At 36.1% G+C, this 27617-nt stretch overlaps 1 protein-coding gene across 27 annotated transcripts in view; it reads right to left on the bottom strand.

Moving 5' to 3' along the window:
* Positions 1 to 900: 900 nt before the first annotated feature.
* runx3 (RUNX family transcription factor 3) overlaps positions 901 to 27617 on the bottom strand; it is a 269502-nt gene continuing 242785 nt past the window's right edge. For 19 of the 27 annotated variants that reach the window (XM_087278441.1, XM_087278440.1, XM_087278450.1 and 16 more), the window contains 2 exons: positions 18623 to 18694; positions 901 to 6547 (listed from right to left, as the gene is read on the bottom strand). In XM_087278441.1, the coding sequence (XP_087134567.1) occupies positions 6027 to 6547; positions 18623 to 18694 (593 nt within the window). In that variant the 3' untranslated portion in view covers positions 901 to 6026. 27 annotated transcript variants of the gene reach the window in all.

A 27617-nucleotide genomic window follows, 5' to 3' on the forward strand; every position in this document is an offset into this window, starting at 1 on the left:
GTCAATGGTTACAGGCTTTCGGAAAATATTTGTCCTACTATGGAAGTCGAATTGGGTGGTGTAGTGAAGGACCAGCGGGGTTATATTGGTGCCGTGACCCAGATGGAAGTGAGGTTTAGGGTGGTGAGTGTAGTAGAGGCCATCTAGCGAAGTGCTATGCAGGTAAACCTCACTCCTCTGACCTCTAAAGATGCTCTAGCGACAGCACTAGAGGCCATTTTCTTTAGACTCCTTGGTAGAGCAACCGACTCTCATGTGGAGAGTCGGTGGTTTGATCCCAGTTTAGATGGTGTAGGACTAGCGGGGTTACATATGCCCCAGGGCATCCATTTAATTGTTATCCCATACAAAGTCGCGGAATTAAAGATCTGATTTGTTTGAAAAACAACGATCTTTACTGCCTGGCTGAGATACGATATAAAGTTTGTATCAGACCAAACCAGAAGCACTGTGCTAAATTATATATATTTTTTGTTCCATGTCTTTAAAATACAGAAATTAATTTTACCCCAGCATTTTCAATGGAATTTCTGCATTAGCCAACCAAAATGGATGCTTAGTCTCATTCATTCATTTTCTTGTCGGCTTAGTCCCTTTATTAATTCTGGGTCGCCACAGCGGAATGAACCGCTGGATGCTTAGTCTATTTAACTGATTATATTTGAATTGCATCACAACATCGATGCTGTAAAAGGAACATTATGAAATCGTAAATAGTCACAAGCTTCACCGGAAGTTCATCATTGGCTGTAAAACACTAGCTGTTCATATAGCCCATTCTAAGACAAAGGGAGGGTTATTTGGGATAAAACTGTTAGTCCTCCTACACTGCATTACGAAAATAATGTCTGAATTACGAAAACACAAACAATTAAGTGAAATAAAAAAATCACCAGCAAATCTTGTTCTTCTTTTTTTATTAAATGAATAAAAAACTACATCATTAGCACACAACGAAGAAACAAAAGAGCATATCGCAGAACCAAAAATACAAACATACAACAAGTGGAAAAGACAGTTTGTTCTACAGGAGTGTGTTGTGCTTTACTTTTTTAGCTCTTTGCATATAATCTTAAACATCACAGACTCGCGGCCTTCAGTGATACTCACTTCACTGGCAACATTTGGGCTACATTAATACCTACACAGGCAATAGATGACTGTACTTAGAATGCTTTACATGACAAGAAACCTACAGGTTGAGATTAAAGATTCACTCTTAAAGAAAGGCCATTTCTAAATGATTTATTCTTTATAGTGAACATTCAAATAATCTAAAGAATTGAATTTAGGATCAAATGTACCGATACAGAGCCTTTATTTTAAGAGTGTAGGTTTTGGAACACAGCCATTCCAGCGGGCTGTGAAAAAAAAGACAAACACGTCGAAAAATGCAAATCGATAAAACGCCACAACCTTGACGTCTATTTGACATCAAAACATTGATGCTCTTTTGACCACCAACATAATGACTTAAAAAGTATTATAATATATAAACATTTTTAATCTGAAAGCTTAAAATCCAGAGTTTGTATCCATATAATGTTTGTAAACTTCCTTGATGTTAAAATGACATCTAATTGACATCTATTAAAAATCGGTTAAAGAGCAGGCCTGTAATCAATGCGTTTTTTAGATGCCAATATTAGATGTCAATTTGACGTCTTTTTTACATCAAGGTAGTCGACTGACATCAATTTTAATTTTTGATGCCAATATTAGATGTCGATTTGACACTTTTTTTTTACATCAAGGTAGTTGACCGATATCAAATCATTCACAGTTATGACAGGTTTTTTGACGTCAATTTTAGATGTCAATTTGATGTATTTTTTACATCAAGGTAGTCCACATATAAAATCAATTTGCAATTTTGACGCCAATGTTAGATGTCAATTTGACGTCTTTTTTTAAATCAATATAATTGACTGACTTCAAATCAATTCACATTTTTGTTGTGTTTTTGACACCAATATTAGATGTCAATTTGACGTCTTTTTTACATCAAGGTAGTCGACTGACATCAAATCAATTTGTGTTTTTGACGCCAATATTAGATGTCGATTTGATGTCTTTTTTACATCAAGGTAGTCCACATATAAAATCAATTCACATTTTGACGCTAATATTAGATGACAATTTGACGTCTTTTTTACATCAAGACAGTCAACTGATATCAAATCAATTAGCATTTTTTGCGCCAATGTTAGATGGCAATTTGACATCTTTTTTACATCAATGTAATCGACTGACATCAAATCAATTTGTATTTTTGACGTGTTTTTGACGCCAATATTAGATGTCGATTTGATGTCTTTTTTACATCAAGGTAGTTGACTGATATTAAATCAATTAACTTTTATGACGAGTTTTTTGACACCAATATTAGATGTCAATTTGACGTCTTTTTTACATCAACATAGTCGACTGATATCAAATCAATTTGTATTTTTGACGTGTTTTTTGACGCCAATATTAGATGTCGATTTGATGTCTTTTTTACATCAAGGTAGTTGACCAATATTAAATCAATTAACTTTTATGACGAGTTTTTTGACACCAATATTAGATGTCAATTTGACGTCTTTTTTACATCAACATAGTCGACTGATATCAAATCAATTTGCATTTTTGACGTGTTTTTTGACGCCAATATTAGATGTCAGTTTGACGTCTTTTTTTAAATCAAGACAGTCAACTGATATCAATTAGCATTTTTGACACCAATATTAGATGTCAATTTGACGTCTTCTTTACATCAACATAGTCGACTGATATCAAATCAATTTGCATTTTTGACGCCAATATTAGATGTCAGTTTGACGTCTTTTTTACATCAGGGTAATCGACTGACATCAATTCAATTCGCATTTTTGACATGTTTTTTATGTCGGTTTATCATCAAGGAGCCCGCTGGGTTGGATTTAATGCAACACACATCTAAAAACAAATCTTTGGAGATAAACACAATTTTGGTCTTGTTTTAGGCTGATCTGATTCATTTGGAGTCACAACAAACTCTCGACATAATAATGACTGGTAAAAATACAGCAATTACGTTGACGCATAGATCGCCATTCTGTAGAAGCGAATGTTTCCGGTACCACATTACCGAGAGGTTTTCGATTACCCAGAGTTCCTCGCAGGAGTCTGTAACTAACCCAGCTCACAATTTTCCTGTATCCCCAGGCAATAATCAAGGAGAGGCACAATGGGAAGGAAAATCAGCAGTCCCATAAAGGCATCAAAGCGGCAGTGAATCAAGCTGAACACGGGCACTTCTGCTTAGATAACAAGGCCTGAAGGATGACCAGTGATCAAGAAAGCAGATCCTTCTCTCTTCATCCATCTTTCTACCCGTTTCCTTTGCTCTTTTTGGCCTCGGGTGAAGACAGCAGGTGTGAGCATGGGAAAAAACCTCTGGGTTATGAGCTGAAATATTCACTTACACCTGTTACGTGAATGTGTGTGTGTGTGATGGCCACTTTACCCTCCTTGTATGAGCTTGTGCATGGTTTTGTTATTCAAATAATCGAAGGCGATCTCCTTTCAAACATGCTCAATTATAATCTCCGATTTCAGTCATGGCAAGAACAAGGTAGGAAAAAATAGACACATAATGTAGGTGCTTAGAGCAACATCTTATTCACACATTAGATGACTCTTCGGCGATGTGGCTAAATAGCATGTGGAACTCAATCTGGCAAGAACGTCTCCATTATGTGACATACAACCTCTTAAATAAACATTTTTAGTGCATTAAAGCTGCATTTGGAGAAGAAGGACGAAAAAAACACACAGATAATATTACCTTAAAATTAGTTTTGTATAATTTAGAGAGAATATATTACAGTAGCACAACTTCCAATTTTATATTAAAAGAAATATTAGGAAGAATAGAAGAGAAAGAGAGAAATAAATCAAATGTGAAATGTTTAAAACGACCTGGAAGTAGGAATGATCCATTTTGGCTCAAATAAATTATAAAATGTTTAAAACGAAATACACAAACCACAAAACTAAGCACAATCGCTCGAAGAAACTGCAAAGTCAAAACAAAAGCGATCAACACTGAGGAAAAAAATACTCTAAAACTAATTCAAAACAAACAAACATGTTCTCCACATGTTCAAAGGCAAGTTAATTGTTTGTGATTTTGGCGTGAAGCAAGAAATCATATTAAAAAATAATAAAAAACCGGCTGCCTGCCTTTAGATTATAGAGTAGGTTCACTCTACATATTTACTGCAAAGGGTGAATCTCACAAAAGCCCGTCCAGATCACATTTCAGCTCCACATCAAGACATCTAAAATACTTTTTTGCATACAGAAAATGATCCCTGTGTTTCTGTGCATGACTTAATTGATCATTTCTTTCATATTACATTAACAACAAATGTTTTTTGCATAACAATATGAGAACTTAAAAGCCAAATTTGCTTAATTTTGATGAAAATGATGTCAAAATCTAATTTGATTTGTGGTTAAAGCGATAATTCATCCAAAGCTGAAATTCTGTCATTTACTAACCCTTCACTTGCTTCAAAACTTTATTAGTTTCTTTTTCTTGGCTGACCCTGAAAGCAGATATTTCGAAGAAAGTTTTTTTTTCCCTACTATGGAAATCAATGGTTACAGGTTTTCGGCTATTTTAGGAAAGCCAAAAAGTTAATGGTTACACGATTTTGGCTGTTTTAGAAAAACCGAAAACCAGTGTAATATTTGTTTTTCCTACTATGAAAGTCAATGGTTACAGGTTTTCAGCTATTTTAGGAAAGCCGAAAACCAGTAACCATTGACTTTCATAATATTTGTTTTTTCTACTATGGAAGTCAATGGTTACAGGTTTTCGGCTATTTCAGGAAGGCCAAAAACCAGTGACCATTGACTTCCATAATATGTGTTTTAGGTACTATAGAAGTCAATGGTTACAGGTTTTCAGCTATTTTAAGAAAGCCAAAAAACAGTAACCATTGACTTTCCTAATATTTGTTTTTCCTACTAAAAAAGTCAATGGTTACAGGGTTGAGGCTATTTTAGGAAAGCTGAAAAGTTAATGGTTACATGATTTTGGCTATTTTTGGAAAACCAGTGTAATATTTGTTATTCCTTCTATGGAAGTTAATGGTTACAGGTTTTCGGCTATTTTAGGAAAACCGAAAACCAGTAACCATTGACTTTCCTAATATTTGTTTTTCCTACTATGGATGTCAATGGTTACAGGGTTTCAGCTATTTCAGGAACGCCAAAAACCAGTAACCATTGACTTCCATAATATTTATTTCTCCAATGGAAGTCAATGGTTACAGGTTTTAAGCATTCTTCAAAGCATCTTAATTTGTGTTCAACAGAAGAAACTCATAAAGGTGTAAAAGCACATGAGTGTGAATAAATATTCCATTTTGTGTGAACTATCTCTTTAAATATGATCTGGATATGCTGACAGAATGTGACATTCACCCCAAAATAGTTTTTAAAATGAAAATCCCTCCTCACAATGACCCACCAACGAGAGTTATTACAAGTTCACAACATCTCACCATTTGTCGTTCAGAAAATTATGGAAAGTACCTGAAACTTGTGGGCGACACTGCTGCTTAGCATTATTATGAATGTGTGCTATATTTACACAATAAAAGTCCCACAGTCCTGCAGCTCTGTGAAGCCCTTGCTGAAGTGTTCGGCTCACACAAATGATCATAAGGCAAATGTTTGCAAATAAATCCATGAAAAAGCGCCTGCTTTATTATAATTTTTTTGGTTCTTCTTTCATTTCTTTGGTCGTTCAGCTTTTTAAGTAAAAAAAAATGCTGATATATTACTATGAGATGCCTTATTATTTTGTTAAAGCATAATTTTGTACTCTTTCTATATACACCTTAATCGGAGGTCCATTTTTTTGTGTGCATCATGCGCAACTCTTCTGGTCATTTGATCACAGGATGATGAAGAAAGCTAAAAAAATGATCATGCAAGACGTTTCACCTCTTCTCTTAACTCTGACCAGTCTTGTGTTTTTCTAAATCTTAGTACGGCCTCCAGACAGACTCATCTATGCGTGTGGACGCGCTCATGGCTGTTGGTGAATTACTATGACTTCCGTCAGCATCAACTCCATCGCTTTGGTTCCCGAGGTTGGCATTGATCAGGTTGTTGTTTCCGGTGTTTCCTGCCGCTCCGCCAGCAGCTGTACAGGACGTCAGCATTCTGGTGGGTGATCGGTCGCCCCCTGATCCAGAGCCGCCGGTCGGGATCATGGAAAACTGGTAGGATCCGGAGCCGGTGCCGTAGTACAGATGATATGGCGAGGAGTTGGTCTGGAAGTGGGAGTTCTGGTTTTGGTTGCCCGGGTAGGGAGGGGGCAGGTAGGTGTGGTAGCGGCTGGAGGTGGGCATACCGGCCACACTCAGTCCCCCGATGCCAGTGCTGGACGGGTTGGCGGAGTATGTGAAGTGGCTCGGATAATGCATGTGCGAGTCAGAGAAACGAGGCGCTGTTAGTGGAGACAGAGACGGGAAAGACGTCCTCTGCTGGAACAGATCTGTACCTGAAACACACAAACAAAGCCAGACTTGAATATTTTAGACGATATAAAGAGGATAAGAGTGTGAGTAGAGTAAGACATGCTCACAAGATCCATTTTTAGAGTCACATTTTCATGCTTCTTAAAAATTATTTAATAAACTGTTATTATTAATACATTTTAAATTTATTAATAATAACAGGCAACTCCTGACAAATCGGACTAAGCCGAAGGAAAATGAGTGAATGAATGATAATAATAACAATATTAATAATAACCAAATTAAACAAAGTAAATAACTACTTACAGAAATAATTGTAAATGATATTTATATAAAATAAAAACATTTTATAATTAACCCATTTTAAATAATATTTATAATATGTATATAGCAGCCCGGTGGCTCAGTGGTTAGCACTGTCGCCTCACAGCAAGAAGGTCGCTAGTTCAAGTCCCGGCTGGGTCAGTTGGCATTTCTGTGTGGAGTTTGCATGTTCTCCCCGTGTTGGTGTGGGTTTCCTCCGGGTGCTCCGGTTTCCCCCACAGTCCAAACACATGCACTATAGGTGAACTGAATGGATGTATTCGCAGTACTGGGTTGCAGCTGGAAGGGCATTCGTCGTCTAAAACATTTGCTGGATAAGTTGGCGGTTCATTCCGCTGTGGTGACCCCTGATGAATAAAGGGACTAAGCCGAAGGAAAATGAATGAATAGGAAAATGAATGAATTAATATTTATATAACTAAAGTTAACGTAACATAACATATAATGTAGTCAAACTAACTTAAAATACTATGTGCTGACATCATGGTAAAGACAAAAGAAATAAAAAACTGATAAAACTGAGATAAAAAATCTCCCTTTAACAAAACTTGGGAAATTTGAACTTGGGCTAATAATTGTCTTTGACATATATATATATATATATATATATATATATATATATATATATATATATATATATATATATATATATATATATATATATACACAAACACACACACACACAGTTGAGGTCAGAATTATTAGCCCCCTGTTTTTTTTTCCCCGATTTCTATTTAACAGAGAGATGCCAGAATTTTTTCAGAAAATGTCCTTGCTCTGTTAAACATCATTTGGGAAATATAAAAAAAATAAATAAATAAAAGGGGGGCTAATAATTCTGACTTTAACTATATATATATTTGTCCAAACCCAGAAATACACAAAAATATAAAAAAATAAAACCATAAACAAAACTAATAAAAAAAACCCCGAGGATCTAAAAATACTAAAGTGTACCTTAATAAAACTAAATACAAGATTCCACATTGTTAGGCCAAATAATTACCAAGTTCTCCAAGATTACTAGATAACGTTTACATCTTTAATCATTTCAGTCATTTTTAAAAAATCAAGACTGAAATTAAAAAAAATATGAAATAAATATAGCTTTAGCAAATAACACACAAAAAAGTCGAATTATTTTAATTAATGTAAATATTAATGAAAAACTTTTTATAATAATTATATTATAATAATAAGTTATTAAAAAAATTATGTATATTAGAATATTATATTAACATTATATTATATGCTGTAAAGAATGCTTCATTCCACACAGTTCCTTCATGTTTTCCAACACTCATAAATTAACATAACTCTTCATTTTCCTTCGGCTTAGTCTCTTTATTTATCAACCAAAGGTACCCACAGCGGAATGAACCGCCAACTTATTCAGTATATGTTTTACGCAGTGGATGCCCTTCCAGCTGCATCCCAGTACTGGGAAACACCCATACACACTCATTCACACACATACACTACGGCCAAATTCATTCATTTTCTTTTTGGCTTAGTCCCTTTATTAGTCAGAAGCCGCCACAGCGGAATGAACCTCCAATTTATCCAGCATATGTTTAAGTAGTGGATGCCCTTTCAGCAGCAACCCATTACTGGGAAACACCCATACACTCTCATTCACAATAGACAATTTGGCTTGCTAAATTCATGCAAACTCCACACAGAAATGCCACTGACCCAGCTCGAACCAGCGACCTTCTTGCTGAGAGGCGACAGAGCTAACCACTGAGCCACCTGATTAGGATAACAGTCTTTTTATTTATTTACTTTTTTTTCAAATTTCAGTAGACTGAACATAAAACAATTAAGTTGTCCTGCCAAAAACTGAAGAACTGTGTCGTTTCAAATCATTTTAAATACATAAATTAAACAAGCGACACTTTTGTTTAGTCTATAAATATAGTGTTAAAATCGCCATCAGATGAACTACTGCCACAGAGCCCTGCGGCCACACTAAACTAGCGCCACCTAGTGTCTCCATACTCCACGTAATCAGCCGATAACTGTAAATGTAACATTATGAAGCAGTGGAGGACGATAACGTCTGGCCTTTTCTCACTTATTATGATTTACTCTTCACATGCGTCATGATAACAGGTGTACAGTGTGCGTCTGTGCACCTGCGAACTAACACAAACTCTTTATTTTTCTGCTTAAGTTACTGCCCACGTGTGAGAGCAGGGGCTGCTGGGATACTGGAGCAGGCTTTGGCATGCCAGCGCCTGAGGGAGAAAAAATGCCGTCTTTTTGCTTTGCGTGCCATTGACTTGTTTAAAAGTCTCTCCCAGCATTTGTCTGGGGCACCGAGTCCATTTGCACACACAGCAACAGAGAAAGGGAGAGAAAAACACACAGCTCCATTTCAATTTCCTCTCTCTTTACACAGAACATGCTCTAGTTTTCTGTCTGAGGGGTGTTGACGTTCTCTTTTACTCATTTTGGGGGGCCGGAATCTAGATTTCAGTCTGCTGTTGATTCAAGTGAAATGGCCATGAAGTTGTGCCAGACTCAACAGTTTTATTTGAGCACACACACAGACACAGACAGTCACACATACACACCATATGAGATTAATTACTCAAAGCGGAAATCTGACAAATGAGTGGAGAAACAGCTGCGAAGCAGATATAACACCCAAACTGTAGATGTTGTTTACTCTCATTAGCCTCTCATTCAGACTCAGTGTCGCCCTCTAGTGCATCACAGGATATTAATGACACTACAGTTTTCTGTGTTTTAATTCTTATTAACAAAATCCCTGGCCAATGACAGCTGTAGTGGCATATTAGTGTTTTGACATTATTTATAATTTTTATTTTTTAATTCATTTATTAACTAATAAAATATAAATAAAGTAATAACTCAATTCTGGCTCGCTTTTGAAGACCACAGCTGAAGAGAATTACTATTTTCTCCTCACACATGATCCATATTTACGTGACATTTTCCCAATAAAAAATGGTTTGATATTACTGACAACTTATTTAAAGTAGGAAATTCCTCTATTTAAAAAAAAACAACAACAATCAATTTTAATGAAATACTAATTACCATAAATATTATGATCTATCTATTTATCTCGCTCTATATATCGTTCTATCCATCCATCCATCCATCCAATCTATCTATCTAGTTCTATACATTGTTCTATATATTCTTCCATCCATCCATCCATCCATCCATCCATCCATCCATCCATCCATCCATCCATCCATCCATCCATCCATCCATCCATCCATCCATCTATCTATCTATCTATCTATCTATCTATCTATCTATCTATCTATCTATCTATCTATCTATCTATCTATCTATCTATCTATCTATCTGTTCTATATATTTTTCCATCCATCCATCCATCCATCCATCCATCCATCCATCTTGTTCTATATATTATATTATCTATCTATATCGTTCTATATATCCATCCATCCATCCATCCATCCATCCATCTATATATCTATCTATCTATCTATCTATCTATCTATCTATCTAGTTCTATACATTGTTCTATATATTCTTCCATCCATCCATCCATCCATCCATCCATCCATCCATCCATCCATCCATCCATCCATCTATCCATCTATCTATCTATCTATCTATCTATCTATCTATCTATCTATCTATCTATCTATCTATCTATCTATCTATCTATCTAGTTCTATACATTGTTCTATATATTCTTCCATCCATCCATCCATTCATCCATCCATCCATCCATCCATCCATCCATCCATCCATATTTCGTTCTATATATCGTTCTATCTAAGCCATCTATCGGCCACATGACCTGACAATAAACAATACATATACAGCTTTTATTATTTAATGAAAAAAACATTAACTAAATGTTATGATATGTTTGCCAGAAAAAGAGCAAACCAAACATATGGGTTCAGCTTTTTAAAAGGGTATTTATTGATGTTTTAAACCAACTTTAATCCATTGCTGAGTGTGTAAAGTGTTATCATTAAATGCTTAAATGTATCTTCTGTTTTTGCAGAAGCAATATTAGTCGTAAATAAAAACTTCTCTGGAAAAAAATGACACATATTTAGCCATATTTTACATTTGTTGATGACTAATCTGAAGTGTGAACACATACTTCTAACTAAACTAGCAGTAAAGCACTTGTTTCCCCCCCAGATGGAATTAAAGAGTCAAAGCCCCCAACGGCTCGCCCAGACAGAGTTTGTGTTTTTGTGCACCTGAGCGATCAGTTCAGTTCTCCGTGATCCACTAGCCCACAGTCAAGCGTGTAACCAGCTTCACTACAGAGGTTTGCCTCATTTGCCTGCTGTAGAAACTGATTTTGTTTGTTAACAGAAGAGCAAGCAGTAGCTAGTCGGCAGGAATTGTGCGTGTTTGTGTGTGGGATCAGGCTTCTGGTGAGGATGCAAATCTCGGCCCTCACCTGTAAAATGGCAATGCAAAAACAGATGGATTACACCTGGACCAGGCAAATCCTGTGGCCGCCATGGAAAAAGACACACAGAGACATGAAGACTGAAATATTCATACTTGATACTCTATATAATCTAATCAAATCCCGTTTATTTGCTTCAGAATGCAGGATATTGAAAATGCCACATATCAAACTATCATACGAGTGTGTGGATTCGGTTGCAGAGTGGCTTACTTGTTCATGGTTTGAGTTTCTACTATGTGGTTTTATGCTCAACTGGTGACACAAACCCACAGGAACCAACCAAACAATCACTAGATGTAGATGGGGTTGACTGTGCCATGTAGTGGCGTTTTTACTCAGTAGAACTGAATCACATCCTTCGACATTTGACATTCATGAATTGAACTGAATCATCGCTGATACTTTATATAAAAGGTTTTTTTTTGTGTGTGAAGGCAGCTTAAAGACGCCTCTCATATGGAGAATGAAGTCACATGCATTGCTCAGGTGTGATTTTATTCAGACTTCAACAGAGTGTAAAAATCTTGATGTTTCTGTGGGTCTCGTCTATCAAATCTGAGCTTTAATTTGTATTCTCTATTGGATTTAAGTTAGGTGTTTGGCTAGGCCATTTTACAGCTTGATTTTCTTTCTCTGAAAGCATTTGAGAGTTTCCTTGGATGTGTTTTGGATCATTGTGTTGCTGAAATCATCCTGCTAATGTAGCTGCTGGTCTGGAGCAGCTAATATTCATTTACACTGAGGAAGGGCAGAGGGTTGCTAAAGAACAACTGAGAAATTTCAGCTGTTGTTTGGGCTTTCCTGCATTTCTACATCTCCCTTTCTTCATGTGTTCAATACTTTTTTCCTGTGTCGTCTCATTTTATTTCACATAACTTCATTTGTAAACTAATTAGATTTGTTTTCTTTGTATATATGGATTTCTTTGGTTGTTACCAACATCGGGTGAACATTTCAAGTCAACAGCACCTTTAGAAATATGTTTTCTGAGACAAATGAGGATGTGTTCAATACCTATTTTCCCTGCTGTATATGTTCATATATGACTATATACCAGATTTCTGTATGGCATGTAAAGCTGTTTTAACAACCTGTACTTTATAAATGCTAAAAAAAATGACTGGTGACTAGGCTTGTGTTGCAAAATAATTATGAAAATGCTACATTTGAAAAACAGAGAAAAAAAGTCCAAAGATTATCTTACTATTTTACATTTCTTTTGTGGATATATGAATATTATATATTTTAGTTGGTCCATATTTGACTCAAGGTTGGGTTAAAACAACCCAACATGTTTTAAATATTAGTTTATGTTAACAAGTGCTGTCAAATGGACTTATGGAATTACCAATTATAATTATTATTCAATTATTATTATTAAAATATTTGTATTCTTTAAATGTTTTCAGTTTTATTTTTCTGTATTACATTTATGTGTACACTAACAAATTCTGGGTTATCATAATCCAATAGTAGGTAATATATGGACATTGAAACTATTGGGTTAACTTTTTAACTTTAAATTTATTTATTTATTTATTTATTTATTTATTTTTAAGTATTTTAATTTTTATATTATTGTTATTTTGTCAGTAAACCTTATTTATTAGTTTTGTGTTTTATGTATTACATTTGTGTATCATAAATGTAACCCAACACTGGGTTTGTTCATATTTGGCCAGTTGTCTAGAATGTGATTATGTATGCATTTTATAAACAATACAGTGTATTTATATTATTATTTAATGATTTTTTTTTAGATCTGTATAATCCACCTATTTATTATGATTTAAATATTTTTATTATTAATTTGAATTATTTATCTTTTTCTGTTTTCTTTGTTATGTATCACTTTTGTGTGTACACACTAAACAAGTCTGGGTTGTCATAATCAATATTGGGTCAAATATGGACAAACCAACCATTGGGTTAAAAGGGTAACTTACATTTTAATAATAAAAAAAAAAAAATAACCCAACATTTGGTTATGCCCATATTGACTAGTTTTCTAGAGTGTGATTATATATGTGTTTATATGAAAAATACAATGTATTTAGATTAATATTTAATGATTTTAGATCAGTACAATCCACCTATTTATTATTATTTAAATATTTGTATTATGCATTTTAATTATTTATTTTTTTCAGTTTTATTTTATCTATTACATTTGTGTACATGCTTTTAAAAATGTATTGGTTGTCATAATCCAATATAGAGGTCAAATATGGATGAACCAACCATTGGGTTAAAAATTGTAACTTTCTTTTTATATTTATTATTGGTTTTTAAATACCTGCATTATTGTTTTTTTTTTTTTTTTTTGATAAACCTTATTTAACAGTTTTTTTTTGTATTATACTCTAAAACAATTTTTGGTTGTCAGACTACAATATTGGGTCAAATATGGACAAACCAACCACTAGGTTAAAAAGTTTAACTTATTTATCTTTTTTTATAACATTTATAATTATTTAAATTAAAATGAATGGTTGTAAGCATCCAATATTGGGTCAAATATGGACAAACCAACCACTGGTTTAAAAAGTGTAACTTACACTTATTGAAAAAAATTAATCCAACAATGTATTTGTCCATATTTGACCAATTTTCTAGAGCATAATAAATTATTTACTGTATATTATTATTGCTTACTGATTTTTAGATCTGTATAATGTGCCTATTTATTACATTATTGTCATTTAAATATTTGTATCGTTGCTTTGCTTTTATTTAAAGCATGACTTAAACATGCAAATACTACTCGGGTCACCATACAACAAGGTAATCTAATGCAGTCCAATAAATTATAGCCTTGTTTTCCAAATGTTAAACTGCTGGTTGTAGAAGCAGGCAGAAAAGTGCAGCTGAAAGGGCTAAATGTTTGCACTGGATGTTGATAGATGATAACTGAAGGTAATGGCATATCGCTCTGACAGCCAGAGAACCTGAGACGCGGGCAAACATGTAGATCTTGTGTGTTTATGTTAGAGCTGTAGTCCATAAGACAACACGGCACGTCGCATGCAAACCAGCTCATCTCCAACATGTGCCGCGCTGCCTCTCATACATCAGGACGGCTCGGGTTACCATTCACAAACATCTGATACTGTACTGCAGATTTACAAATCAGGTCCTTTCAGACAGACACGTTCGTAAAAAGATCAGGAAGTCTTTTTTGTGTAGGCTTGTGTTTTACAGTCATGTAAATATGTCTGTCAATGTTTTAAAACTATTATATTTGATTTTATCAAAGTCAAACAAGTGGCAATTTCACATCCATAATGGAGTTATTTATTCATTCATGTTCTTTTCGGCTTGGTCCCTTTATTAATCTGGGGTCGCCACAGCGGAATGAACCGCCGAGTAATTATCGAAAATGAAGTTTTATTCTATACTACGTGACAATAGTCTTGTCGTTCATCCAAGTTTTAGGAACAACAAATAATAACTTGACTTCTAGTTGATCATTTGGTATCAGAAGTGGCTCATATGAAAGGCAAAGGCCTCTCCAAAATAAAATATGATCATGCCTTGATTTTGAACTATTTCATTAGGACAGTAAGGTCTGACTTGCTTTGATAAAAGTCTTGTCATTTAACATAAATAATGTCCAGTATAGAATATAAAGTCATGATGCAGTGGAAACAGAATGAATACTGTGCATGACTACCATGAGCTTGGAGGACTGCATCCACACATATCTGCAATGACTCAAATCACTTATTAATAAAGTCATCTGGAATGACAAAGAAAGCGTTCTTGCAGGACTCCCAGAGTTCATCAAGATTCTTTGGATTCTTGGTTTGTTCATATTTGGCCAGTTGTTTAGAATGTGATTATGTATGCATTTTATAAACAATACAGTGTATTTATATTATTATTTAATGATTTTTTTTAGATCTGTATAATCCACCTATTTATTATGATTTAAATATTTGTATTATTAATTTGAATTATTTATCTTTTTCTGTTTTCTTTGTTATGTATCACTTTTGTGTGTAAACACTAAACAAGTCTGGGTTGTCATAATCAATATTGGGTCAAATATGGACAAACCAACCGTTGGTTTAAAAGGGTAACTTACATTTTAATAAAAAAAAAAACATTTGGTTATGCCCATATTGACTAGTTTTCTAGAGTGTGATTATATATGTGTTTATATGAACAATACAATGTATTTAGATTAATATTTAATGATTTTAATGATATCTTTAATGCCTCCTTCTTCATCTTACCCCAGACATGCTCAATAATATTCATATCTGGTGACTGGGCTGGCCAATTCCTTCACCAAACTTGACTGATTTGTGTGAGAATCTTGGGTCTATGTGGTTTCCAGTAGATCTTCTGCAGCATTTGTGAAAATTGGGATGCAGCTCAACAGATGATTCATCTGAAAACTCTACCTTCTGCCACTTTTCCAAATGATCAACTAGAAGTCAAGTTAATATTTGTTGCTCTTACAACTGAGATTGACGACAAGACTTTTGTCAGGTAGTGAGCCAACTCTTATCCCTTTGATTAGAGTTACTTCTTTTGGGTTGTGCAGTTTAATTCACAGAATTTCTACAAAGTATGTTGTATACTGCAAACTCGCAGACTTATTTGGTCACATCCATAACGCATGCTTATTTTCCTCATTTAAATGCTAAAAAATGTTTACAGATTGATATATTTCTGATCTCATAACTTTGTGGTTAGTACTTTAGGAAAATATAAACAGATGTTTCAATATAATTTTGAGTTTTTACTGCAAATGTCACATCAGTAACGCTGGAATTGCTCAAATATTTTTTTCCTTCCTTTCAGTGCGGAATTTTGACCTTTTTGACTCCGAAATCCATTTGTTGAAACGAATGCATTATCATTGATCCAAAAATCACAATTATTAAGTAGCTTTTGCTGTTTGAAAGGAATCGATATTTAGTTCTTTCGGAAGCAATTATTATGAAACCGAAGAAGTGTTGGATCTCATTATTCCTGTAGGCGTTCCTGATCATTGCTGTTCAGAGACAACATTTCACTCACGCAAGTCTGCAGAAAACACGGGCTATCTGAACCCTCAGCACAGGGATAAAGACAAATCTAATATCAATTGGTGGAGAGCAATGAGGGAAACTCTTCTATACTCAGCTGTTTCTTTTGAGGAAAGACCACAATAATCTGCTCTGAAATTTCAGTCGATATCTCCACAGTGTCAATACTCAAATTTGTATATTGATCAATGTGAAGTGCTGATCTGGCTGGGCGGTCTGGTGGCTCAGTGGTTAGCACTGTCACCTCATAGCAAGAAGGTCATTGGTTTGAGTCTTGGGCCAGTTGGCATTGCATGTTTTCCTGGTGTTGGCGTGGGTTTCCTCTGGGGGCTCCGGTTTCCACAACAGTCCTAACACATGCGCTATAGGTGAAATAAATAATGAGAGCGTTTATGGGAGTTTCCCAGTACTGTGTTTCGGCTGGAAGGGCATCCAATGCGTAAAACATGCATAGTTGTGGCAACTGATAAATAAGTGACTAAGCTGAAGGAAAATAAATGAATGAATGAACATGTGGCTGTAGGTGGTGTATTCTGTCAAATTTTTGTACCCCCTGCTTTCTACACTCTCAGAAATAAAGATATGCGGGCTGTCACTGGGGTGTTACCTTTTCAAAAGGTACAAATTTGCACCTTAAAGGTCCATATTAATACCTAAAGGGTACATATTAGTACTTAAAAAGTACAAAAGTGTTCCTTTTAAAATTTGTAGGTACTAATATATACTTTTGAGGTACCTATATGGACCCTTTAAGGTACAAATGTGTAGCTTTTGAAAAGTTACTACCCCAGTAACAGCCCGCATATCTTTATTTCTGAGAGTCTAGTGTGGTCCTGAAAAATCTTAGTTTCAAGGGGTGTCCAGCCCTTCCCCTCAGCCATACACCTTCAAGCTAAAGAGAATTGGGACACCCCTACCTCTTCACGTTAATGCCCAAATCGAGGGTAGTGGAAGGGCTAAGGGGTAGAATTGGGATTGGGCCTTATTTTAAATATTGTAAAAAGGGTCTCGTTTAAAGATACAATGGAAGTGACCATCGATTGGAAGTGGAAGTTAATGGAGACGAGTCATTATTCAATCTAAAGCAAATTTATCAACACATTTGACTCATATTTGAGAGTCCAAAAACAAATCTCTCTAAACTAAAGAGTTTGTAACTCTTATTTGGCCACGTAAGCACTGTGAGGTTTGGCGAATGACATCCAGAGTTAAATGTAGGAGTGAAAACCCTCAATTATCCAGCGAAGCTTGACAGTGATACGGCTTTGGAAAAGAAGCCACATGCCAACAGATCAACCTATTTGATACAGCTAAGTCTGCCGAGAGAAAATATGCGAAAATACGCTCCCATAAAAAACTCCTGAGTGTGTACAGACCGAAATGAAACAGTGAGTGACAATATATTTAACAGCTGGACTTTAATAAACGTCAAATACTTTTCTCGGATCACAGCGTGTGAGTTACGACGACATGTGGGGCTTTGAAAACATGTCACCTGACACCTTGCAGGCTTATTAGTAACGATAAATCAATCAAAGCGCAATTAAACAAAGCTATAAGTTAATTGTCACCTGGGATGGTGTGACAGAGGGAATCTTGTGTGTGTGTTTATGTGTGGTGGAGGTAAAAATGACTCGGCTGGTTTGGATGTTTGGGGTTTGTGGGAACAGGAAGGGCAGGAATTCAGCGTCGCCGTGGGGAAGGAAAACTGTGCCAGCACCAGGTATGTGGTGGTGTGTCCATGGCAGCCAGAGTTTGTGTGCATGTTTTCAAGTGAGAGTGTTTATGTGTGTGCCAAAAGCATGGGTGTGTGTGTGTGTGTGTATTTCACACATTGGGAATGTTTATTGATGTTTCTGGGTTCATGCAAGCATGTGCGTGCTTTAGTGAAAGTGGATCATTTTTTATGTTCTGTTTGTTTCAGGCCCTCTGCAAAAACGCTGCATTCTGATTGGATCATTAATATTGTGATTCACGCATTATGACTGCAGCACACCCACACATACGCACACATCTGCATATTAAACAAGTCATCCCAGGACAGTGTGTGCGCTTGTGGTTTTTGATGATCTATATGTCATGGTGATTAATGCTCGCATTCAACTGTCGGCAAGTTGAAAGGGCACCACTAAACAATTATGCCAACTAAAAGTTAGATTTTTTAAACAGACGCATGGGAAAAAGATCAGAAAGAATGAAATGAAGACAATCAGAGGGATTTGGATTGGAATTTAAAAAAAGGATTGATGAACTGTATGATGATGATGGGGTTTTTTTTCACTTACTTGTCCAGCGCAAGTCGTCTTCCACTTTGCACGTCTTCAGTGTTGGAGGATCAATCTGATCTGGCCATAATCCTGCATACAGACATAGGAATATAAATTTAACCACTCATCAACTCATCATACAATATATAATACATTATATAACAATACACTACCTGACAAAAGTCTTGTTGCCTATCCAAGTTTTAGAAACAACAACTAATAACTTGACTTCTAGTTGATCATTTGGTATCAGAAGTGGCTTATATGAAAGGCAAAGCCTCTAGATTACGCTTATTTTACCAAAAAAAAAAATATGATCATGCCTTGATTTTTAATGATTTAATTAGGACAGTAAGGTCTGACTTTGCTGAGACAAAAGTCTTGTCACTTAACAGAAATAATGTCCAGTATAGAATATAAAGTCATGCTGCATTGGAAACAGAATGATTATTGTGTCTGACTCCATCATGAGCTTGGAGGACTGCATCCACACATCTCTGCAATGACTCAAATCACTTATTGATAAAGTCATCTGGGATGGCAAAGAAAGCGTTCTTGCAGGACTTTCGGAGTTCATCAAGATTCTTTTGATTCATCTTCAATGCCTCCTTCTTCATCTTACCCCAGACATGCTCAATAATGTTCATTACTGGTGACTGGGCTGGCCAACCCTGGAGCACCTTGACCTTCTTTGCTTTCAGCTTTAATGTGGAGACTGTAGTATGAGAACCACCCTCTCCTGTGGTTTGTAATATAATGGGCAGCACAAATGTCTTGATACCTCAGGCTGTTGATGTTGCCATCCACTCTGCAGGTCTCTCGCAAGTGCCCATACTGAATGTAACACCAAATCTTGATTTTTCCTTTACCAAATTTGACTGATTTCAGTGAGAATCTTGGGGCCATGTTGGTCCCAATAGGTCTTCTGCAGTATTTGTGATGATTGGAATGCAGCTCAACAGATGATTCATGGAAAAAAATCAACCTTCTGCCACTTTTCCAAATGATCAACTAGAAGTCAAGTTATTATTTGTTGCTCTTACAACTGGAATCGACGACAAGACTTTTGTCAGGTAGTGTATAATACTAATAATAATAATATTCAAAGTTATATTATATAAAATATATTAAAAAAAAAAAAAAAAAATATATATATATATATATATATATATATATATATATATATATATATATAAAAATAATAATAAACCAAAATATATGTTAAAATTGTGTAAATTACCACTAATAATAATAATAATTGTCATTCACATACAGCAATTTATGCACAAAAATAAAGAGCAATTTCTAGCTACACATTTTTCTGGAAAAAAATATTACATTAAAAACTAAACAAATTAAATTAAATATATCAAAAATGTGAACACTTTTGAATAATGAATCAAACTAATAGATAAATCAGAGATTTCAATCTGTTCAATAAATGAAACACACAAACAAGGAAACTAAGTCTAAACCAGAGATGCCTTTGCTTGATTTCCACTTGGAAACAAAAACATCACAGATGTATAGTAAATATTAGATAAAGCGCCCAGCCCTGTGTGTGTGTGTGTGTGTGTGTGTGTGTCTACGATTGCGACAGCGTGAATCTGTCCACACACGCTCAGTGTTTGAGAGAGAGCTGCTAGTGTTTTCATCAAAGGTGCCGAGAAAACAAACACCAAATCTTATGCTGGTGTCAGATTACACACAGACACACACAAACGCACACACATAAACATCTGCCAGAATATGTGTGTGTGTAAATAACTTTGAAATCTTTGTATTTCGCTGACAAGCCAAGAAAAATATCAGCGCATAACGAGGAATGATATTTTAGGCGTCTGTTAAAGGTGTGTGCGCTTATCACATATCTTATCTTAAGAGTGTGAGGCCTCAATATGTGTGTGTGTGTGTGTGGTTGATCTCAATGCTTTAAAACACTCTGTCAGCATTAACACAAACACTTACACACACACAGACAGCAGTCACTGCATGAGTCTAAAATAAGATAATACTTATCGAGTGTGTTTGTGTGCGTATGTATGTGTGTGTGTGTGTCAGTGCACTGCTCATTTGACATGCAAATGATTGAGACCGAGATGAGATAGTTGTTACAAGCTAATCGTTGCAACACACACACATGCACTCATGAGATTTGAGACGTATGCAACTACATTTTTACATTTCCTGAGAAATATCGGAGTGGTGCTTGTCCATGCAAAACACGTCAACACTGACTGTATTTCAGAGTCTCTCTTTCAACGCAAGCCCACCTGTTTTTCTGTTTTGGGCTTTATTATTTTTAGAATCATAAATCAGATCCAACAATGCGAGCATAAGTCTATTTAAGAAGGCTTATATCATTCATGTCTGTTTGAGGTGTGTGCAGTAGTAATAGTGATGCCTGCCTCAGCAAACAGCACTAATAACGCTCTGTTCCCAGTCTCTGGTTTTCTCCGCACAATGATAAATTCTTCAGTATAAATGCTCTTATTCAGGCCACAGCTGCTGCTTCTGCTGAATATAAACATCTCAGTCAAATATTTTGATTGGCCGATTGACAACGTCAATAACAGACAGATCTCTCCTGCTATTAAAGCAGTGTGGCATTTCTTCTTTGTGTGTGTGTGTGTGTGTGTGTGCGTGTGATGTACTTATTAGATTTTTATGACAGTTAAACAAACAAGAACATAAGAGAAACATTCAATTTCCTTCAGCATAAGGCTGGTTTATACTTCTGCGTCGAGTGATCGCCATGACCCACGGCGCATGTCTTGCACGTCGTCGTGCATTTATACTTCTTGCTCTGCAACAACACTTTCAAGAGCTCACACTTAGCTGATGATTGGTAATAAGCTAGTTTGGCATGTCCCGGGAGAGAGCCCCGAGCTCATGAGATCCTTGAGCCCGGAGCTCCCTCCCGATGCAGAACGAGAGGGGAGTTTGAGCTTGGGTAGATCTCGAGAACCCCCCCATCCCCCCCTCCTGCTGCGTAGGGATTGCTAAGGTGATGTGTTGCTGACAAAATTGAATTTGGAGCTAATTTGGTTTAGTCGATTTACTTAAGTTTCATGTTTTTGGGAGTGTGGGAGGAAACCGGAGGACCCGGGTAAAACCCACGCAAGCATGGGGAAAACATGAACTCCACACGAAAATGCTGTCCGGTTGGGTGCATACCCTAGCCAGAGGCATTTTTTGCTGTGAGGTCGCAGTTCTAGCCACTGGGCCGCCGTGCTGCCCTGTAGAAAAAGGGGAGGAGAAGGGGTGGAAGGGGGGATTCTTCAAGATGAAGATGACTAAAGGTAAGATGTTTGGTTATTTATACTGGGTTAGGAATAGTCTGATTGGTGGTTCGTACATTAGCTTGACTCGGGGACAGCCGTGTCAATCATAAGCACGTGATCCTCTCGAAATTAGTTTATGAATAAACTTCACTTCGAAAGGCTAGCTGGCGATGAGGTTTTGATGTTCCTCTGTGTCGAGTTTACTCAAGGGCGTTTTGTTTTTTATGACCGCTACCTTAATGTACAAGTAGCTAAAACTCGCTCACTCAGATGGGGGAACCGGCGGACGTGCAACAACTTTAATCATAAGGTAAACACAAAACAAATGTCTCCATCTGGAGCTCCTTGACGTGACTCGACACTTCCATGCTCCATCTGGCTCATGGCTATTAGCACCGCCCATACTTGTCAGCGTTACCAAGCTGACCAATCACAGAGCTTGCACTATGCGTCGTTGCGATGTATAGTTACTTTTTTCAAGAGGTGCGCATCAGCATTGGCGTTAGCCACGGCAAGGGCTATGCAACCGTGCAGAAGCTGCGCCGGACCATACGTGTGCGGTCGATGCAGAAGTATAAATCAGCCTTTAGTCTCTATTTCAGAGGTCGCCACAGTGGAATGAACCGCCAACTATTCCAGCATATGTTTAACATAGCGGATGCACTTCCAATTGAAATGAATGAATGAATGAGGTTTAATGTGAATATAAATAAAATAAATAAAACGTAAATAAAGAATAAATCCATAGAACAAAAATATAAGTAGGTAGCATGTTCGCCTCACAGCAAGAAGGTCGCTGGTTCGAGCCTCGGCTGGTCAGTTGGCATTACTGTGTGGAGTTTGTATGTTCTCCTATTGTTGATGTAGGTTTCCTTCGGGTGCTCTGGTTTCCCCCACAAATCTAAAGGCATGTGGTATAGGAGAATTGGGTAAGTTTAATTTGTCCGTAGTGTATGTGTGTGAATGAGTGTGTTTGGATGTTTCCTAGTGATGGGTTGTGGCTGGAAGGCCATCCTCTGCGTAACATATGCTGGATAAGTTGGCGGTTCATTCCACTGTGGCGACTCCAGATTGAAAAAGGGACTAAGCCGAAAAGAAAACGAATGAATGAATGAAAAATCGAAATATATAAAAATAAAATTTAATTAAAATATTATTTTTTTAAAGTTTTCCATGAATAATGATGGACAGCAGAGAGTAGTAAAAGAGAGAGAGAGAGAGAAGCTGTGTAACACTGAGTGGAAATGCAAGCTTTCCTCAGAACCATGAGCAAAAACAAACACAAGCACCATGAAGTCTGGTTTTCCTGTCAGATCTTTCACCACACCACCTTCAAACACTCTCTGAAGTGTAGACTAAAACTCAAACATGTGTATAATGTACAGTACATTATGTTCACGACATGGTTCTAATTACTGCAATGTTATATGTACACTTATAACGTTTTGTTGTAGTTGTGCAACTATATAAAAAGAAAGATATCATATTCATAATAAAATAATAATCTCATGATTTACTTTCTAACTATAATAAATATTACTTTAAATATTGGTATAATTAATATAAAATTTTCCAACTGCTGGTTAACACAAATTTCTAATCAGCCAATCACATGGCAGCAACTCAATGCATTTAGGCATGTAGACATGGTCAAGACGATCTGCTGCAGTTTAAACCGAGCATCAGAATCAGTAAGGTGATTTAAGTGATTTTGAACGTGGCATGGTTGTGGTGACAGACGGGCTGGTCTAAGTATTTCAGAAACTGCTTATCTACTAAGATTTTCATACGAAACCATCTCTAAAGTTTACAGAGAATGGTCCGAAAAAGATAAATTATCCAGTGAGCGGCAGTTCTGTGGTTGCAAATGCCTTGTTGATGCCAGAGGAGAATGGCAAGACTGGTTTGAGCTGATAGAAAGCCAACAGTAACTCAAATAATCTCTCATTTCAACCGAGGTCTGCAGAAGACGTTGCCTGGTCTGATGAGTCTCGATTTTTGCTGCAACATTCATATGGTAGGGTCAGAATTTGACCTCAAAAACATGCAAGCATGGACCCATCCACTGTACTCAAATGGCCTCCACAGTCATCAGATGTCAATTCAAAAGAGCACCTTTGAGATGTGGTGGAATGGGAGGTTTACATCATGTATGTGCAGTCGACAAATCAGCAGCAACTGTAATGCTATCATGTCAATATGTACCAAAATCCCTGAGGAATATTTCCAGTACCTTGTTGAATCTCTGCCATGAAGGATTAAGGCCGTTCTGAAGGCAAAAGGGGTCCAACCCGCTAGTAAGGTGTACCTAATAAAGTGGCTGGTGAGCGTTTATATTATAAGTAAAAAAAAAAAAAAAAGGAAAATCTTTAGGCAAACTCACTAATCTTTTGCACTGTATTAAATGTGTGTGTGTGTCTGTGTGTGGGTTACGCATGAGTGCATGGATAAACACCCCCCAGCTCTGCCCGCATCTCTTTGTATAGTGCACTTCTACTTTTATTCCCCTCCACTAAACTTTTTTCCTCATATATCCCCTGTTTGTTTTATTTCTGTCAGAAGCGTGTTGCAGCATGTTAACTAAAGCCAACTTTAATACGCCTCCCGGCTCCACCAGCATGACAATAGATGTATATATATGTGTGTGTGTGTGTGTGTACAGTATGTGTGTGTTTTGCGGAGCGACGCTGTGTGCGTTGACAAATCTGTTTAAGTATGAACCACGTCTGCGTTTGTGCTGTGAATTTTGCAACTTAATATCTGTTTACAGTCATCAACAATCTGCAAACCTCAAGACTCCAGTATGATGCAATCAACACCACACACACACACACACACACATGCACACAGTTTGCATCACTCAGGTGGAATGAGAGACCATCTAATTATCCTAAGATGAAGGTAATAAATCTGATTAAACAAGTCTATTTTACACATGTCTGTCTGCAAACCTCATACCGCACAGAATGAGTGTGTGTGTGTGTGTGTGTGTGTGTAAAGATTCAGATATAAAGATGAAGTTTGCGAGACAGTGCCTTAAGGTGAGAGATAACTATGTTAATATCAGACATAACAGTGAGGTTTTGATGTATCACACACACACACACACACACACACACACACACACACACACACACACACACACACACACACACACACACACACACACACACACACACACACACACACACACACACACGCAGGCCTACAGCAGTGACAGACACGCAGACTCCCGACAGCTAAAGCTCTGTTAATGTGTTATGTCTGCTACAGATGTGTGTGTATGTGTGTGTGTGTGTGTGTTTCTGACAGCTTCATGAAAACATAATTCCTCTCCTAATCCACCTGCAGAGAGACACTATTTGTAGTTCATCCTCTCCTGCGGTCTGATTTATAATATTTGCATAGAAACCTTCCTAAAAGCGAACGTGCACGAGAATAAATAATTATAAATATATAAACTTATGAATGATTTTGGCTCATATGGTGATTTAAAGTGGTTTTAATTAGTCAACTGCTAAATATATTTACTTAGAGTTTTTTTTTTATATATATCACAATATTTGATTGGGAAGTGTCGAATGTACACATTTCCGGCCCTATTTTGTACACACTCCACATTAATAACTGAGACCCCTAATGTGATAAGTGTCAATCTCTCTGGATGAGTCAAAGAATTTGGTTTTGGATGAATGCGTTCAGAAATGAGGTCAAACTGATGGAGGAATTCACCAAAAACCTCAAGCTAAAAAACAGCATCCAAACACTCTAATTCAGCAGCTTACAGTGGATAAACCGCTCACAAATAATGAAGGTTACGAAAGCAGCTGCATTAGTAAGGGTTCCTGTTGACCATTACATCATGACTAGCCAGACGACATAATTATATATCTGTATATGTTGACAAATCTGCCTAATGTAAGGGGTCAGTTTGAAGAAATCTGTATTTTTGGTGATTGATTATGTGTTTTTACATTTTTTCTGTAAAAGCTGCTGACATCTCTTCTAAATTTAAAATTTTTTTTAAAAAGTGTTGTTTTTGTTGTTAAACCTGTTACATCAAATAATGAAAAGCTGCCATGTATTTAGACACTTATATTCATTTTTAAGACAACACAATACTAATATAAGACAACACAATACACATTACAAAACTTTGTTGTACGCGATGTCATATTATCTTGGAGTTTTTTGACATTACAGTGGTTTGGTAGCTATATTTTTGTTCAGTTTGTGGCTGTTTGAAATTGAATTTCTGTAGGAGCGTGAATAGGTACTTCCAATCAATGCGCCGCCATGTTGTCTCTCCCACAATACTAATCTTTTAACTTCACAAGAGTTTAGAGATTACCATATGGGTGGAATAACCCTGTATTTTCAAAATAGTAACAGAAGATTTGCAATTTTAACGCACTTTCATTTTTCATATTAAAAAATAAATAATAAATAAAATAGTTATAATATATTTATAATATACTGTAGTTAGTTTATGTGAAATTTGGAACAAATATTATCAGTCATTTATAGCATAAAACAAAATAATAATGTTTTATTATATGGCACCTATTATGCCTCTTTTTTACTTTTTGTTGTAGGAAAAAAGGGAGAAGAAAAAATTTTGATAAAAACAAAGAACAAAGCGGTGGTCATATGGGTTATAAAATCAAGTCATAATCCATTTGAAGCACATTATCACACATTGTTTACATAGACATGAGTCCATTTTTTCCAATACTTGTTGCATTTTTTTTTATCTTAGGTTAAAAGTCAGTCTCTCCACACATTTCCTTTACAATTCTTATCTATTGAGCCCTTGTTGGAGGATCAACCTGAAACCATTTTTGAGTTACGGCTTTTTTTGTGTTGTGAGGTGTAGTTACATTTCTTGAGAAGTGCGTGTATAAATGATTAGTGCAATTCTTCTCCAGTTATCTTTTTTATTCAGTCTCTACTTCATACTAGAAGGGCTGTATTTTTGGACGAGCCCTAAAAAAACGTGAAAATGGTTAGCCATTGAGGTTTCACATTGTCTTTAACAAGAGCCCAAACTTTCAACTCACATACGCAATGCAGACAGTTTAGGAGTTATAAAGAACCTTATCAGATTTTTCCATCCAAACTCTCTCAAAACTTTCATATATCTCTCGCTCAGATTTTTATTTTATGTAAATTGATGAATGGATCTAACTCTTTTGTATGCATTTATATAATTTAAAGACCAGTTTTTTGTTTTCTTTTTTATTTATGCATCAGAAAATACTGTGATCAAATTACAATCATCGTTAAATTTACTTTACATTTTTTTTTTTATTAATCTTTAACTTGCAAAGTATCTGTAAAAATCCTGCTTGTCTAGGCCAAATGTATCTGATAGGGTCTCATAACTCATGAAATGTCCGTTAGAGGTCGCTGAACTGAATGATGTGATTCCTCCAGCCTGATCTCACGAGAAAATGTAAGTATTTTACGTTTTGGCAGTTTAGTGGCTAATTCGTACGAATTCGTACGAGTTCAGTCGTAAGAAATTGTAAGATTTTAAAAAGGAGCCGTCATTGGGGGCTGAGCAAATCGTACTAAAATGTACGAATTAGATCGTACGAATTCATACGAATTAGCCACTAAATGAAAAAGTTACAAATTGCTGTGAGATTGTGTTGGATTCCTCTCTAAACCCACTGTTTAAATCTACTTTACGCTTCTTTTCAAAAGATGTAAAATAAGTCTTGGAA

Source organism: Danio rerio, chromosome 13 (assembly GCF_052040795.2).
Source record: "Danio rerio strain M-AB ecotype USA chromosome 13, GRCz13ab, whole genome shotgun sequence".
In the NCBI taxonomy this organism is placed as follows: domain Eukaryota; kingdom Metazoa; phylum Chordata; class Actinopteri; order Cypriniformes; family Danionidae; genus Danio; species Danio rerio.